The 17,653-nt window shown below is 36.5% G+C and overlaps 1 protein-coding gene across 1 annotated transcript in view; it reads right to left on the bottom strand.

Moving 5' to 3' along the window:
* SPON1 (spondin 1) overlaps window positions 1-17,653 on the bottom strand; it is a 191,168-nt gene that overhangs the window by 114,798 nt on the left and 58,717 nt on the right. Inside the window, exons 4-6 of the mRNA XM_065839579.2 lie at window positions 13,507-13,580; window positions 12,606-12,728; window positions 8,181-8,329 (exon numbers count right to left, since the gene is read on the bottom strand). Coding sequence (XP_065695651.1) covers window positions 8,181-8,329; window positions 12,606-12,728; window positions 13,507-13,580 — 346 coding nt within the window. The remainder of the gene's footprint in view (window positions 1-8,180; window positions 8,330-12,605; window positions 12,729-13,506; window positions 13,581-17,653) is intronic.

Genomic DNA, 17,653 nt, shown 5'->3' with positions numbered 1-17,653 from the left:
CTATGTAGTCCAAGTGTATTTTCAGTCTATAATAAAAAAAATATTTAATAAACTCTTTCTCCTTTCCATATTTTAATGGATTTTGAAACCAGGCTATTTTAAAGAGTTCTGTTTTCTCTGTTGATATTTATTCTTAAACAAAATATTTTTAAAACATCAAAGGTCTTAAAAGTATTGAAAGCATTCAAAAAATTGGTTATAACAGAAGGGACGACAGGCAAAAATCATTACATCCTCAACATCTAAATTAGTGTTACCAGTTTATAGGAAACATAGCACGGATAGTGATTTTCAGATGCATTCCATTTTTGCAAACAAACAAAATAATTTATCCGGTCACTTAGTTCATTTATTATTTTTTTTTAAATTTCCCAAGACTGACCAGTATTGTATAGAACAAATATGACAAGAGGAATAAGCTGACTTGTCCAAATTAGAAGACTTACAATATAGGTAAGGTATAGAGTATTTAAGTACCTCATAGACCATGCCAGGTACAGTGCTGGCTTCTTATCTCTCAAAGAAAATACACATTTGAGGTAATCAGTGTTTATCCTGGCAAAGCATCAACTTATACATTGTGATACACGTTACTATCTCACATAAACTTCCAAACTATCATCTGAAAACAAATTTGCTATAGAATATTTTTAGTTATCAATATATGTACTTTTGAGCCCAGTATTTTAAATCATTTGCTATAATATTGTCACCAAATATTGTTTAATATCAATGCAGGTAGCAAATATTCCACTCTACTCTTGATTGTCTCTTTTCCAATAATTTTTATATAGCTTTGCTTCACAGAATGTTCTTGAAGTAGCAGAATATGTCCCACGATATAAGTAATGGTATTTATTTGAAGATATTAATAACACTGACTAAAGCAAGAATATGATGAATGAGTTGACCTGTATTTAAAGGAGAGAGCTGACTGGCAGATAATTCAGCAACATCTTTTTAAAAAGGAATCCAGAGAGTTCGTAATCAGAAATTAATGACAATAACAGACAGTCTCATCAGAGCCTTGTGTTAACTCTTGAATCTGTTTCAGGTTGCTGCATATATTACAGTCCCTAAATTCATTCATATGTTATTTTATGTCAATGTTTGACTGATGAACTTCAAAGAAATATAGAATCTACCAGCATGTCATTCTTTCCTGAGCTAAAGACAAGTCAACAGCATTAATTTTCTGCATTGCACCACCCCTCAAAAAATAAGTAGTCCTGCTCCTGTTTCTGACTGAAGTAAACTACAACACGTTACAGCCCTTTCAGATTCCAACTGGAAAAGCAATCTAAGAAAACAAAGTTAAAAGTTGAAATAAAGACTGATGAATAACCTCCCTATTCAGTGTCTTTGGCCAGTTGATGCATTACATATTAATACATATGCAACATAATACCTGAAAGCGCCTATTCATTGCACATCAAATGCAATAAACAGATTTTGAAATCAGTAACCTTGATATTGATGTTTAACTGAGAAGAGCTGTCTTGGAAAATGACGGTCCATGTAGCATTCATATATTTGCATCCATATTTGGTTTTGGAAATACGTATGATAATTGCACATATTATTTTTCTGAGTGTTCTGCTGGAATTCTGGTGGAAATAAGCATCTTTTATAATCACAGTAATAGAGTTTTGAACTGAGGTTCCTAAACAAATAAACAACAACAATGAAACCCAGACTAAAAAGCTAATGCCAGAATGATGAGTTTGACATTATGGAGTTTATTCCTCAGTTTTTGTTTAAGTTGAAAATTTATCTGAATAATTAAGCATTTGCAAGTGACATGAGCTAGTAGGACTCTTCAGATTCAGCCATGATATCATGCTGTTCCTTTGAAAAATATTTACAATGCAACAAGAGAGAAAACAGGGGAAGGTCCCCCAGCTCCTGACAAATGCTGCTAATGAGAGTTCAGGCACTTCTTTAATGTTTGCAGCACCTCTTAATAGGCAGCTGAATGTCTCTGGCTATGCAGTCACCGCATTTTAATCACAGGTTAAGCCACTGCAGATGAAAGTATTCAGAGAGAAGTAAACTCTTCACTAATTTTGTTTTTAGAGGTTCTCTGACCCTTAAAAAACAGCCTTCACTCAAATCAACAGGCAATGGGTCTCAGGGGAGGAGGAGCCCATGCATCTGTTCTACGTGCTCGTCCAACAACTTGACATTACTTTTCTACCTTTTGTGTTACTTAACATTCTGCTTGTGTTGCTGTAAGACAGTTCCAGGGTGCTTTAGAGTCGCTTCTAAAATATATCTGTTGTGCCTTGTTCGGATTTAAAGCTACCATTCCAAAACAAAATAGTTGCAAGTAATAAATCCAAGTCAGACTGATTTCTCTAACCAAAGTCTGGTGTTAGGAGTGTTCAACTTCTGCTATCAGATGGAGTTTGTCCCTCAGTATTAGCAGTACAAGAAGAATCAGTGCATCTGAAATATTTTAAAAATATTACAGTGACAAATTGAAAAAAGAATAATTTGAAAGTAATTTCATCACATCTTTTCACTGGATGAATCTGCTACAGGACAGCAATAATTTTCTGACAGCAGAACAGTATGATAAAATCTAACTGCAGGAAATGAAAAGGCATGATATTTTGAAAGACTTTAAAATTAAGCAAATAATGTCTAGCAATCCAATCATGTTGTCTTGAACAGATGATGTCTCCTAGTGACTTTTATGTCTGTGTACTGGAGAGCTAAAATTATTGCATGCTGTCCAAGTGAATGAATCTACCAAACGCAGAAGGAACTGTTTCTCTCCTCTAGCATCACTTTACTGCAATCCAGGCAGTTATCAAAGGGGCAGAGCAAATCTTTGTAAGCTTTGATGTGCCTCTCTATTACAGACATTTAAAAGGGCAGGAATTTTGTTGGTCCCACTTCTGCAAGACTTAGGATCAGAATTCGCTGAGGAAAGATTAGCCTCTGAGTTAAACTTTTTTTTTTTTTTTTGAAGGGTCTTTTCTACCTCATTTGGAGTTTTTTTTTTTTTATTCAAAGAGCCTACCTATTAGATCTTACTAAAAAGTTGTAGGTATTCCTGTTTTGTATTATAAATGGAGGTTCTGGGATAATTGGAAGAAAATACACAGTAAGACAAATTAATGTAAATGAAAGGGAAAATGATGGTTGAACTAACTGTTAAAAGCTTAACTCATTGTTTGGTTATGCAAATTGTTTCATATCAATAACTGAGTAATTATTCAGATGGCAAAACTTCAAAGGCTCCCATGCAAGCTAGAGGTTTGAAACCTCTGGAATTCATTAAGCAAGATGAGAGCTTGCAACCTGCAGTTTTAAAAATCAAGCTGCTTTATTTATTATCAAATAGTAACCACTGTTATAAACACACACACAATTTTTTTTTTTCTCTATATCATCTCTATTTGTCTGTTACCAGAACAATCAGCAATCCTTGGCTGACCATGAATGGCAAAGCTACATGCAGTGTGCACAAGTCAACGTGAGGTTATTCCATATCAAAACAATGTCCTAACAGAAGCCTGTTCAGTACTGACAATTTCCAAAACCATTTCCTAATTTTAAGTAAAGAAGTTTCCTGCAATAAAACATACACCCCCGTATATTATGATAATTTTTGAAACAACAATAGCTCAACTTCTCTGTGGCTGCACCAGTCCCGTTACATCGCAAAGGCTGTTTCTTGCAAGAGAAACATCCATCCATCATGGAACAAAACTACAGTTGTTTAACACTTTCTAGATGACGAGTGCAAAAATTGTTTGATTTTCACAGATCTTTAACAGCAGAAAGGACCTTCATTGCTCAATGACAATGAAGCACCTGCCCTGGCTCTTCACATAAATAAAACAAGTAGACCAAAGATCTGCCACAAATCCAAATGAGCCATCGCAAGCAGAATGTTTCGTGAATATTTACAACTCTACTGACAGTGAGTTTCATGTAATTCTACTGCATTTTCCTGTTCTTATTACTAAACCTGGCAAAAAGCAACTTGACAAAACACGGAAAAGCATGGTTAACCAATCCACTATTTTACTGAAGTTTTGACCCGAGGCTAAATACAATTTCAAAATGATATTTTGCCTGGTCTTCTAAAACCAGGGAATGTACCACTATCATAAAAAAGACACTTTGCACAAAGCGTGTTCAATATCTGCCAGCTCTCACGATCCTCCAAAGCACAATGGTATTTTCAGAGTACTCAAATAAGCACAGGTTTTTCTATTCATTTTTATTGGTTGCCTGCATGAACTTTTAAACGCGTGTTCAATCTTCCGTGTTTTGGCCCACAAAATTATACAGGAAATAATGTTTCTTTCTTTTTGCTATGTCAAAGTGAACATTCCACATGTTTAGTTATTTTTGAAGCCAAAACATGATTGCTTAACAGTTGCATAAGCAATTAAAACTTTTGAAATTCCAATTAGAGACTAGAGTGATTTTGAAACCAAATGGTAGCTTGCTGATGGGAACACACAGTGACTATGTTTTTAATATAAACCTACAGAAATAAAACTCCATGAAGAAACTTAAATTTGGGGTTTCCAAACTTTCTTCAGAATAAGGATTTGTAGAAACACAATTTATTTACTGTTATGTCAGGAAAACAACAAAAAAAAAGTTGATTATCTCTTTCTGGCTTTGCTTTTCATGTAAAGTGAACTCTAAGTAGCTGCCTTATACATCACTAGAAAGAGATAAAAGAAAACCAAATATTTCTAAAGGTTTTTTTTCTGTATTTCAATAGTTTTCAGAAAAAGGGTACCTTTTAAAAACATGTGTTTTCAAAACGAATGCTGTACTTCGACCTACATTGGTATCATACTCACAGTAATTAACCGTATGGCCACCAAGAGCAAAATGGCACAGCATTCAACATCAGCTTTATTTCTTAGTAGGGGAGCATGCCTTTATTATAATCAAGCACCAAAAAAAAAAAAGAATGCAATTGTGATCAACAGTTTTTGTTTGTTGTTTTTTTTTAAAGAAAAGAACACAAACTGTGAATCACCTTAACTACAGCTTCCAGCATGAATTTATTACAAGATAGAAGCTACCCCAGAAGAGGTGTTCCAAATCCTGCCACATGAGTTATTTACTGGTAGATAAAGCTTCCCTTTTTGACATAAATACGCAACAATTTCTTTTTGGCAGAAATTTAGTATAGTAAAACAGGCATTTTGAGTGTTCTAAATTACCAACATGCCTGAAATTTTAAAATATTATACAAAGTATACCTTCCAAAAGGAAAAGATGGAAAATCTGTCACTTAACACTTTCAAAAGGAATAAGAAGTACTATAATTCACAACAGAGGTGTATGCACAGAGCAACAGAAGAGTCTAACTGAGCAAACAAAAGTCTAGATGCAAATTTACAATCAAGCAGCTTGGTCTGCCCGGAATTAGGTTAAATATAGAATTTTAAAAATGTAGTCAGGCTGTAACTAAAGTAGAAAGTATGCTGGGACAGTGTTTACTACTTCACTGCTGCACCAAGTTGAAAAATCTACGGAAAATTTCAGTGGGCTTTGCAGAGAAACCTAAAGGGCTTTTGGACTGGTTGTAAGAATAGTGACTGTACTTTTCACACTAGACTTTATAGTCATATTAATATTTCCTAAGTGTTCCTGGGGCCATTGCCTCTGAAAAGTGGGTGGGAACTAAATCCTGTCCTGGGGACTAAGGAGGAAGGGAACCCTGTCGGTACGTTGGTGCCATTCACTGAAAGTTTGGTTAAGCAAAGAGAGACATTTCAGTTGGCCAGTTTCTTCTAGTTTCCATGAGTGCCAACAGCTTAACCTCCCTGGTTGATTAGCTAATTTTTAATTTTTATAAGTACTCAATAACAGATAATTCAAAAAGCAAAATTTTGAGCCTGCTTCAGTAAACATGATAATAATTCGCCTGGAACTATAACAAAAAGTAATCAATATACTGGAGATTCCTTTTTGTAATTCAGGTGATTTACCAGCTTCAGTCAGAAAAATCTAATGACCCATTTTTCAATAGAAGATCACAGTACTGTGTTGGAAAACAGGTAATGAAATGGTAACTATTCAACTGAAATACTGAAATTACAGTTCTCGAAAAAAAAAAATCAATCAATCCAACAATGATATTGCTGTATTTTTTACTCAATTTTTAAAAAAAATTACATGGATATATTAAAAAAAATCCAAACCAGAACTATTTTGTAAAAAATCAATTTTTTGATGGAGTCATAACAATGATATATTTTATTGTGTAGAAAGTTTTGGATATTTCAGGTTTCATCTGCAATGAAGAAATCGTCTTCACATAACATTAATTATGCATCAAAAAATTTACAAGGACCTTACTGGAAAGCAGAACTTGCTCTTCCCAAAGGTCTGGAGGCATAGACAGTTCTAATCTGAGGCCACTGAAGACAATGGAAATAGGTGTCCCCCACTCACTGACTTTTCAGAGAGCATTAAACCCAACCTGTAAGAATGTCATCTCTTTGTCCATAAGGAATAAGAATAAAGTACAAACTGTATTTCCTGGAGAAAGTGGTAAGGTACAGAATATTACCTATCCTAGTTTAAAAAAAAGTGGCAAAATGACTTGGTATTTATACTAAAACACTCGGCAAAACCAAATTAGTTCCCTTGAGACATTTAAATCCAAGAAGACCAGCTATGTCTCTAGGTCTTGCTTCATCTGCCTAGGACAGAACATTTTGATCCATGTTTTAACCATCTTGGTTTTTTGTTGTTTCAACATAGAAATCACAATATGGATACAGAATTCCCCTTTCAAATTCTGTATTTCTTTCTGTCCAGGTAGTTTAGCATTTAACAAGTTCTGGACAAATCGGACTTCCTGAGAACCAAACGAGAGAATGAATATATTTCAGAGATACAAGAGGTCAGTGAGTATTCTTTTGCTCATATCATTCCTTTTCCTTTCTTTCTTTGTTCATTTATAACCCCTGAAGCATAACACACGAATTATCCTATTGTACACATCAAGCACTTGACAGATTGTTTTACTAAAACACTTATGTGATGTGGGCTTTCCTTCCAGGCTGCCAGGAAAAGTTTAACAAAGAGGCTGATTAGTTCCTTTAACTTCTCCCAGATAAACAAACTACAAAGCAAGTTTTCAGTACCCAGGGCCATCCATGCAAAAATATCACACAGGTTCTTTACAGTAAGAAAACAGAGCATTCGAAGGTGCTCAGTCAAGAAGAAAAGCAGCTGATGATTCAGCAGTCTGTCAAATAGGGAGCAGAAATGTTCACACTTGAGAATCTTTAGTTACTGACACATAATTGTTAGGACACCTCTTAACAAAGCTCCACTTAAAGAAAGCCTCTTTTTGTTCCATACATGGACAGGCAATTTTTAGTAATAATTCATAAAAATCACTGTTGGTGGTTTTTTTTTTTTTTTTCTGAATAAAACTTCAGATAATGTCAATGACACAGATACTGGTTACTTAAATATGCGTTTATATATTCACCTAAGAAAGTGCCTACAAAACACGGTAGATAGCATAGATTTCCAGATCCAAATCTGGCCATGTAAGAAGTGTGTTACTCTCAGTGGGCACATTACAGCTGTGCACTTCTGTTTTCAGAAAGCTGAAAAGCAGCTTGAGAGAGTGATTTTAATAAATTGCATCGTCCCATCATCCCATGACAGAAGGCTGGAAGGATGACAGCAGAAATGAAGGTGGAACAAGAAATGGAAAAGGAGAAAACGGATCCCCTAGGTAGATTAGGAAGTGTGGGCACGGAAACAATGCTACCAACTCTCAAGGCAGGCAGGGATATTGCAAGAGAAAAAGTGAAATAAATAAATAAAGACTGCATGAAATATTGGCAGCTTAGCTCCTGGCATTACTACTGCTGCTGTCTTGGTTGTAGAACTTCACCTCAGTACCTCTCAAAAATATTAGTGCAGCTTAAATGCATGTTAAAAAGAAACAAGAAGTCAAGCAAACTCTTTATCCTATAATAAACCTTGGTGTACCTGGGAATAGGAAGCAGACTTTGATCCTAGAGAACGTGTCTAGAAAGGCAGATCTCCTAATCTGCTTAACTGAAAATGAGCCAGCAAAATGACATTCACAGATACTGTCAATGACAAATCATTCACAAACCAAGGTAGGATGCATTTTTTCAACGCATACGTTAAATTACACCTACTTGCTGTCGAATTTCTTCTTCCATCTTTACTGGGGACCCCAACTCTGCGACTTGTTTGACACCTTCACTGGCATACCCTCCGTACTCCCAAAGGATGTAGTTCTTTGAGTGAGAACTACCAATGATCGCAGACCAATGGTTGGTGCGCCCTTTTGGGAGGGGAATAAGAGAAAAGAATTCAGAGTACATCAACATACTGGCTTTTATAACATCAACAGTCTCTAACATCAAGACAGCCTTGAAGCAAAATTCCTAATTTTTTATTTAAGTGAAAGGTTTGAAGTGTACAATCTTCACCAGTACCAAGCTCTTGCATGTGTTACATGCTGTCAGTTCTCACTACATCGATGCATCGTGTCTTCAGAGTACTAAAGAACAAGCCAGTGAACTACAGAAATAAAGTGTCAGTAATCATTAGATATAATAACACAGACAGAAACGGTGAGAAAGATTGTATTTCAGCTAATCAAGCAGTCTCCCCACAAAGACAGGCTTAGTATATTTATTTCTTCACCAAAGACTTCACTTCTCCAGGAAGTTTAAGAATCCTGTTAATTTTAGATTTCCACGTAATATATTTATGTGGATGAAGCCTTCAAGGGAAGACTTTAGTGGTCACTCCAAGATTTAACAGCAGTTCATTTCCTTACTGGTTTCCAACAGTCCTTCAATTTATGTTTGGGTGGTGACAGCAGATTACCAGGAAAAGGTAGATAGAAGCGTGATTACAGAATCACAGAATGTCAGGGATTGGAAGGGACCTCGAAAGCTCATCCAGTCCAATCCCCCTGCCGGAGCAGCAACACCCAGCTGAGGTTACACAGGAAGGTGTCCAGGCGGGTTTTGAATGTCTCCAGAGTAGGAGACTCCACAACCCCCCTGGGCAGCCTGGTCCAGTGTCTGTCACCCTCACTGAGAAGAAGTCTTTTCTCAAATTCAAGTGGAACCTCTTGTGTTCCAGTTTGTACCCATTACCCCTTGTCCTACCATTGGTTGTCACCGAGAAGAGCCTGGCTCCATCCTCGTGACACTCACCCTTTATATATTTGTAAACATTAATGAGGTCACCCCTCAGTCTCCTCTTCTCCAAGCTAAAGAGACCCAGCTCCCTCAGCCTTTCCTCATAAGGCAGATGCTCCACTCCCTTAATCATCTTTGTTGCCCTTTGTGATTACACAATCATTAACTGTTACAGATTTTCGTTTTGTGCCCACACATTATCAGGCACAGAGCTATAAAGGGCTTACAGCCAGAAACTTCGCCCAGCAGCTTCCTGCTGAAACAGAGGTGAAAAATTTGCTTTCTATGAGCAAATGGTGTCCAGGACTCTTTCCAGGAAACTTTTTTAGTACTGGTAAAGAACTGCTCTTATTAGCATTGACATAGCTGGTTTTTTTTGCTTCTGTATACTTGTACCATGTCTCCCCTCATGCCCATTAGTAGGATTTCCCTTTAATTTAGGGAATTTGGGTGCTTCTATTTTCACTGAGTTTGCTTGCTAAAATTTGGCATAGTGTAAGAGTTGCAGAGCTAGGCAAAAAGATTCCCAATCTCATTTCTTGTCTTGTTGAACAGGAAAAAAATGGAAAATTTTAAAGAGAAAATGTTAAAGAAGTCTGACTGAAAAGAGAATCGAGCAGAAATAAGGAGTCACAGAAGTTCCACAGTATTGGAAATAAAAATTAATTCACTTAGGTACCAAACAGCACTCTGTAAGGATATGGGCTTAAAGGAAAAGGGTGAGAAAATTAACCTCTCACGTAAGGAAACAGCCTGGTAGCAACACAAAGACTGTAGGAGGTCAGAGAGACAGAATGATGAAGTGAGACAACATTTAATATTTTTCTTTGCAATGCAAAATGTAGAGAGCAGCAGTAGAAACAGCTGAAAACGATAATAAATAAATGAAAAATGAATAATTAAGTAAACAAAAGGAATGCAAATTTAAGATGTGAAAGGAGAGACAATGAAATTGAAAAAGACAGGGTACAGAATTGAATAGATAAAGTCAGATGCAGAAAACTAATCACAGGGGAATAGAAAATAGATTAGAAATAAAAAATGAACACCAATGGTAGGGTGGAAAAAAAGCTAGAAAAGTGTAGCAAACAGAGAGACAGATGAGGTAGATGGTCTAGCAACACAGCAAACAGCCTCCATAGTTTCCTCAGTGCTAAACTTGGACCAAAATACACTTACTGAGCTCTGAATTGTAGCAGGCTTGACGTTTTCAGAATTGATGAAAGCTAGCCAGTAATTGAGCCCCAAATGGAGAAAAAACAAAACTAAAGTTCCCCCTCCCCACAGGTAATAGCTGACAACAATACAATGTCAGAATATGGTTTCTTGATATAAGATCTAGTAATTTTTCCTTAAGTATATGCTGGCACCTTGTCAAACCACAGAGAGAGACAGTTATTCACCTCCAGTGATGAAACCACCAGTTCTGCTCATTCTTTCTTCCCAGCACACAGGCCTAACTATCTAATGAGTCAGACAACAGGATTCACTGAAACACAGTAAGTGACACCTACTGAAACTTATTGAAAGAGAAAGTTCCACATAGTTCCTACAAAAGAAGAATGTATCACTACAGAAAGGACCCAAACTGCCTTCAAGTCTTTAGTAAAATGGATAATGAATTGTTCCATGGGCTCCAAAGCTTCTTTCCCTCCCTATCCTGAACAGGACAGGAACATCTGCTGTCTTTTCAACCAGAGCTCAGCCTCTTCCACCAGACACCTCTCCCTCAAGATATTGGCTCTGTGGAGAGAACTCCTGGCCCACCCACTTGCCCAAATGAGCTGTTCAAAGTAAGCTACATCTACCTTATACTTTTTACAGATTCGCAAATGTTTCATTCCTCACCTTGAATCTCCCGTTTCTTACAAGAACAAAGAGACAACTCAGTATTTCTTAAGCCTTTTCCTCTAAGCATCAAAGAAACCTCTCTACATGAAATAATCTGAGCAGTACAAGGGCAGAATTATTTTGCATCACCAGCCCGATATCAGCATTCAGTTTTTAAGACAGTAAACAGAATACTGGCAGCTTTCCAATGGTGTTATTTCACTTCCTTGTTGTATGAGTAGTTCCTTAACTTACACACTTGTATGTGTATTTTTGCATAAAGATCAAGGTGTCATCACAACATGAGAATGTATCCTCTGGCATATATCAAATCATGATGGAGAGCATATATATTTCTGTTATCATATATGGGTGATAAACAGAGAGAATAAATGCTTTCAAGCCACAGGGCATATGTAAATATAAATCTTTCTGACTAGCAAGATGTGATAGGAAATTTAATACTTCCCCTTGAGCCAGATTTAATAACAAATGAAATACTCAGCTTCTACTAGTCCTACTATCAGGAGTTGTGACAACTTGCAAAAATTACCTGAAAACTATGCTCGTTTTTTAAAAGCCTTAGTTTGCAATTCAGTTTTTGGTTGGTTGGTTATGGTTTTTTGGTTGGTTGGTGGGGTTTCTTTTTATGCTTTTTGGTTTGTTTCCAGTCCGTCTGAGATCCACGAAAGCAAAAGTGGTTTAATATATAGTTTTTGAACCCTTTCTACAGCTATGGAACACCTCGCTCCATTCACTCTACGGTTGGCACTCGCCAAACAACATTGTGTTGCAGTGGTTTCACTCTAAGCAATGCTTTATAGAGTAGATGGATCTGATAACTCCTAAACAAACACACTGTAAGATTTAACAGAACAGAGGTATTTTAATTGCACTGGTATAATAGATGTAAAATTATTATCTATCCATGGAATCTGTGAAAACCTCGAAAGAGTTTCCCAGAATTAAAAGTTTTGCACATACCTTCCAGAAACATTTCTATGTAGCAGCAAAAGAAAATACGTCATCTGACAAAATAAATTCTTTGGAGAAAAGCTAAGACCAGTTCTTGGGCAGTAAGTTTTAGGCTTTGGCAAAACTATCCAGAATCTTTCAAAAGTCTTTGATGGAAAACATACTGGCTAGATTGTCATGATTGAGAAAAAACACCACCCCCCCTGCCCCCAATAAAAACAAAACAAAATGTAAAAAAACACCACCACCACCAAAAAATAAGCACACCACAAAAAAAAAAAAAAAAAGGGGCAAACAAAAAAAATCCACCACACACCCAAACAAAAACCAAAAACACCCCCCACACCTTCCTCACCACAAAGAAATCTTGAAAATGTGATCTCATACACAATTCCGTTCAAAAGTCAGGCAAATCAATAGAATTTATTTGTAAGATATAGCATTCACAGAAAGATCCATGGATTTTCAATACTGTACAGTATTCCATATATGTCATAATTTACACTGCTGAGCTGTAAATAACTAATGTGCCATGCAACAAGCTCCCATTCTCTTCACAGACCCTGTATGGTACAACAATAGTAAAGGAAAGATACTCACGTGGAAAATCTTTGGGATGTGTCTTTTCTGACCAGTTTCCATAAAAAGTTAGCCTGTATTTGGCAGTTCCACAGGCACAACAATCTAAAATCGGTTTGTCAGTCACACCTTCTGAGGCTGAGTCTGAAAAAGCAGCAAAGTACACATGGAAAGTGGTTACAACTCAAATCAACAGATGACAGCAGAGTTGACATAAAAATACTTCAATAACTAAATCTTAGTTAAGTACATTTTTCTGGGTTTTTTTGGTGTTTGGTTGTTGTTGTTTTTGTTTGGTTTGGGGTTTGTGTTTGTGGTTTGTTTTGTTTTTGTGGTTTTTTTTTTGTGGGGGGGGGTGGTGTATTTTTAAGTTGGGCTACACTAGACTAAACTAGAACCCTGAAATACCTGGATCATATTTATGAGTGGATGTAATTATTTCAATCCACATTTTAAAATAAGAAGGCACTACTATTTCAATCATGTTCAGACTTCAAACGGGTTTGTTTCTGGTTCTTAGCTGATATAGACAAAGCCTCAGTTGATCTCAAAATGCAATAAGCTTGAAATTTCGGGACAGCCAAAGCATATAAATTCTCCAGGGGATGCCATAACCACCTTCAATGTTTAGGTTTAGGAAAGGATGAAATAGCCCAGGGTTCAATAAACTAAGTGCCCTGGAGACAAACAGGTTTCACACAAAGACCAGGTAAAAAGTTGCCCATTTCACATTTAGGAGAAGGCACGGAAGATTGTATGAGGAACAGTGTGTGTGATAAGGAAGAACATAATTGACTGGAAGCCCAAATTTGAACCAGGATGAAACTGTGCAATGCCTCAAAATTTTAGTTTGATATAATGAGTTAAGAGAAATATGTAGAACACAACAAGGAGGTCAGACAGATGTTTTACTTTACCTTACCTTGTTCACAAATTTTTTTGGTGAGAGAACCCTCATCTTGAAAATAAATTATACGCTTCTGCACAATACTAGCTCTATAAAGAAAAAAAAAAATATTTTAAATATATTTATCCCTTAAAGGTAGAAGGAAATGCATGATAAGGTTGCAAAAGGATAGAACTGTGTTGCTAAAGCCCAGGCATATTTCCCTCTTCTGACAACACATGCACACAATATAGGACTACAGATGGGATAATTTTATTTCAACTTGCATTTGAACTTTACCACATTTTACAGAAACCTGGAATGTTAGTACCTTTAGAAAAGTGATCATAGTCATATGGTGAGGATCTGTGCTCTTGAAATGCATGACGGTCAACTGAATATTCAATATTTCAACCAAATCTTATATTAAAATATTGAAATTGTATTCAATTTCAGAAAAATAGTACAGCTAAAGCAAGCAGCTGTTTGTAGGAAATTACATGTCATTTTGAAGAGATAAATACCTCTGAAATATGACAGCAATCCAGTGCAAATATCATGTAAAATGAAAGTTAGAAAGAGGATAAGGATAGAATAAGATAAAGTCTTTAAAAGCAATTCAAAGGTTTCCAAAGACAAACCACTTTAAAATTAATTAAATCTAGAATATTTTATTAAGGCTTATAGTTCCAACAAAGTGTGAGTTTATAAGCCTCAGTGTGGTGGCAAGGCAGGGAGGCTGAATCTGAAAACCAGAGTTACTGTGCAATTTTATTTGTTATAGCTGGGAATGTATTGCTGAAATTTTTAACCTTGCATCTGATAGCCTATGAATTGAATTTTGCATCAAAGATCTTCAAATCAGCAAAACATAAAGCCCAAGTTCTTGCAGACTGGTATCATAACCACCACCCGATAAATCTCAAAAAAAATTGTCAACTGGAAAATAAGTTGAAATGGTTCTGGTGACATTTTTAACTACAAAAATTTAATTAACATGTAAACTTTATCTTCTTTCTATAAGAACACAGAACTTGGTTAAATTAAAAGATGTTATTTGGACAGAGAGTTTTCTAAGGAGAACCTGCTTTGGGAGCTGGCACTCTTCTTTGTTTACCAGTATGGGAGCACATTCTTCTAGCAACATTTTGTACTACTCATATTTAAAACCCTAAATAGCAAGGGCCAGATTCTTGTCTTACCTCAACTTTACACTCAAATTAAGTATCTTTGTTTCTCTAGAGTTATTCCTCGCTCATATCACTTGAAGTGAGAAGAAAAATAAAACTGTTTGTGCTTAGAAGTGTTGTTGTAGTTATATAAATCTTTCTTTGACAATGTCTCACCTCATAAAATTATCAAAACTAAGATGCAATTTTACTGTCCTTTCTTTGCCAAGATGCAAAGTTAGAGTAGGATAGGAAGGAATCCTTTGTTTCATATTATAAAGCAACCAGGAGAATAACTGGGTTTTGTAAACCTCTTGAAGCTAGATCAAACCAGAAAGGGTGCAGAAGCTACAGCGTGCTCTCACCCTTAATAGGGCTGGCATCTTCTAAAGGAAGATGTGGTAAAGGAAAATACAGGCAACCAACCAAGGCTGCGAAAAAACAGCGTGAAACAGAAGAGCAAGACTGACTTTTACAAAAATCATGGGTATGGTCTGTCAGTATTTGGTGAAGGGGAACTTCTAGAACTCATTTTTATAAGGGAGTGTTTACGGTAGAGATAAATATGAGCCTGTAGCAAGTAATAGTGAATGAAACCTAGAGTTAGTTAAATCTTCCTTTAATTAGTATGAGAGCTGTCGTGGGACAATTTAAATGGTGCCAGAATACAATGACCAAGTATGTGAGAAGTAGAATGGAAACTTTCTGAGAAATCTTTTTCAGGGTTTCTCACAAGAAACAAGTGGAAAGAAAGAAAACAAACAGAACCACTAAAACAACTGCTAGCAAGGCTATGAGTCTAATGGCCAGCCTGTGACAATGACATGTTCCCTTTCTCCAGCCCTCAGGTTCAAATTAAAGACAACTTTAAAGACTTTTTGGATGCTACACTGCACCTGAGAACCAATACTTCCACACGGACTCAATGAAACATAGACAATTTTTTACATACCATCAATCACTGTTTTCAAACACTGTACTGTAAAACTGAAAAACAGTCATGTAGGTTGATTTATTCATAAAATGCAAAGTAACACCAACCTGAACTGAAATGTATATGCATCATCACAATTCGAATATTGTCAAGACTCTAAATTCTTATACACTGGCTAGTTACCAGCAGCCATTTTCCACGACTGATAGCATCTTCCAGGTCAGTAGCATCTTCATTGATGTCCTGGATGAGGTGATGGAAGGCAATCTCAACCAGTTTGCAGGTAATACTAAACTGGGGGAGCAGCTGACATGCTGGAGGGTAAGGCTACTATTTAGATGGGCAGATTCCCAACAGACTTGAGAAATGAGTTTGCATGAACCTCATGAAAAGTCAAAGGGAAAGTCTTGCATATAGGATGGAATAATGCAGTTACAACAGTACCGGGCACCAGAGAGCAGCTTTGCAGACGAGGCATTGGGGGTCCTGCTGGACAAGCAGACCATGACCCAAGCAGCATGCCATTGCCACCGAGGCAGGCACCAGACTTTTGGGTGGTTTCAGCAAAAGCATAGCAACCTGATCAAGGAACATGATTTCTTCCCCTACATTTAGTACTTGTGAAACCACATCTAGAGTATTACAGTCAGTTTGGGGCTGCTCAGTTAAAGAAAGACATTGCATTACTACAGAAAGTCCAGCGAAGGGCCATCAAGAGGATTACAGTCCATGATGTCCAAGTAGAGGCTGAGAAAAGGAATAATCTTACTGCTTGTTGTCTTCAACTACTTATTGGTAAGATACAGAAGAGATACAGCCAGTTGCTTCTCAGAAATGCACGGTGGCAGGATGCAAAGCAACAAAATGGGGACACAATAAATGCCATACAGATACAATGAAAATATTTCTCACCATGAGGATGGTCAAAGTGATCAAACACTGGAACAGCTTGCCTAGACAGTTTGTGCAGTCTCCACCCCTGGAAATACTCAAATCTTGGTCAGACCCACATCTTAGCAACAAACTCAACCTACCTGACCTAACAACACCTACTTCAAGCAGACAGGTAGACTAAATGACCTCCAGAGGTCCCTTCTAAGCAAAATTATTCTATGATCCTGTGCTTTAAATACCATTTTGAAGAACAGGTTCCCCAAAGCTTACTCAAAAAAACAAAATGAAAAACAAACAGAACCCCACCCCAAATAAGCAAATAAAAAAACCTCAAGCCAAACAGAACAATAACAAAAACTGAGAAAATCCAAACAAGGAACCAGCTGCTTGATAAAGGAGCTCCCAAATCTGCAGACAGCAGAGATATGATGAGTATTTAATTTGAGAAGCAGTTATTTTAGAAATAAAATGCAGAAAGAGTTTAAAGCCTGAAGTGTACTTTTTTTTTCTTTCCTGCAGTTAGCTTGTCACTGTGAAATGTCAAGGGAACAGTTGCTTTTCTAACAACAAAAGCTTCACAGCTTTCTGAGTCATTGTCTCTTCAGCTGTGTCTGAAATTATACATGGAGCCAATAACCTAAATGGAAGTTTTATTACTGATTCCACGTGGAACCAGTTTGGGATATTAGATGGCTGCTTAAATATCAAAAGCAGGCACACAACTTTACAAATACTCACAGAGAAACAATATTAAATTAATTTTAAAATGTTGTTTTAATAATTAGCTTCTAGATTGAAGAGAGTCAAAAGCATCTGACCAGTGTATTTACCTGGTTTTGATCACTACCGTTTGTTGCCTTATTATTTATTTTTTGACATATTTTTAATGCCCCTATAAAAGTTCTGATTTGGAATAAATACTCTTTCCTTCAGTTTTGAGGAGTAGAAAAAGAGCTTAAAAATGGAATGGCTAACTTTTATAGAGAGGTAAGAAAGCTTTTAAGAATTTACACAAGGTACATATCTGCTGAGTCTGCATAAATCCTTCCCACCACTTCCAACATCCAGTGCTGTTTGGACTTTACGGGAGGGGAGATCTGATTGTTTTCCCCTACATGTTAACATACTTAAGTGGATCTTTAACTGACTTGATTCTCTCTTTGCCGGCATATCATAGAATAAAAAA

This window comes from Patagioenas fasciata, chromosome 5, assembly GCF_037038585.1.
Source record: "Patagioenas fasciata isolate bPatFas1 chromosome 5, bPatFas1.hap1, whole genome shotgun sequence".
Lineage (NCBI taxonomy): Eukaryota > Metazoa > Chordata > Aves > Columbiformes > Columbidae > Patagioenas > Patagioenas fasciata.
Note: the sequence above shows the minus strand (reverse complement) of the source record. Positions and strands in the feature narration are given on the sequence as shown.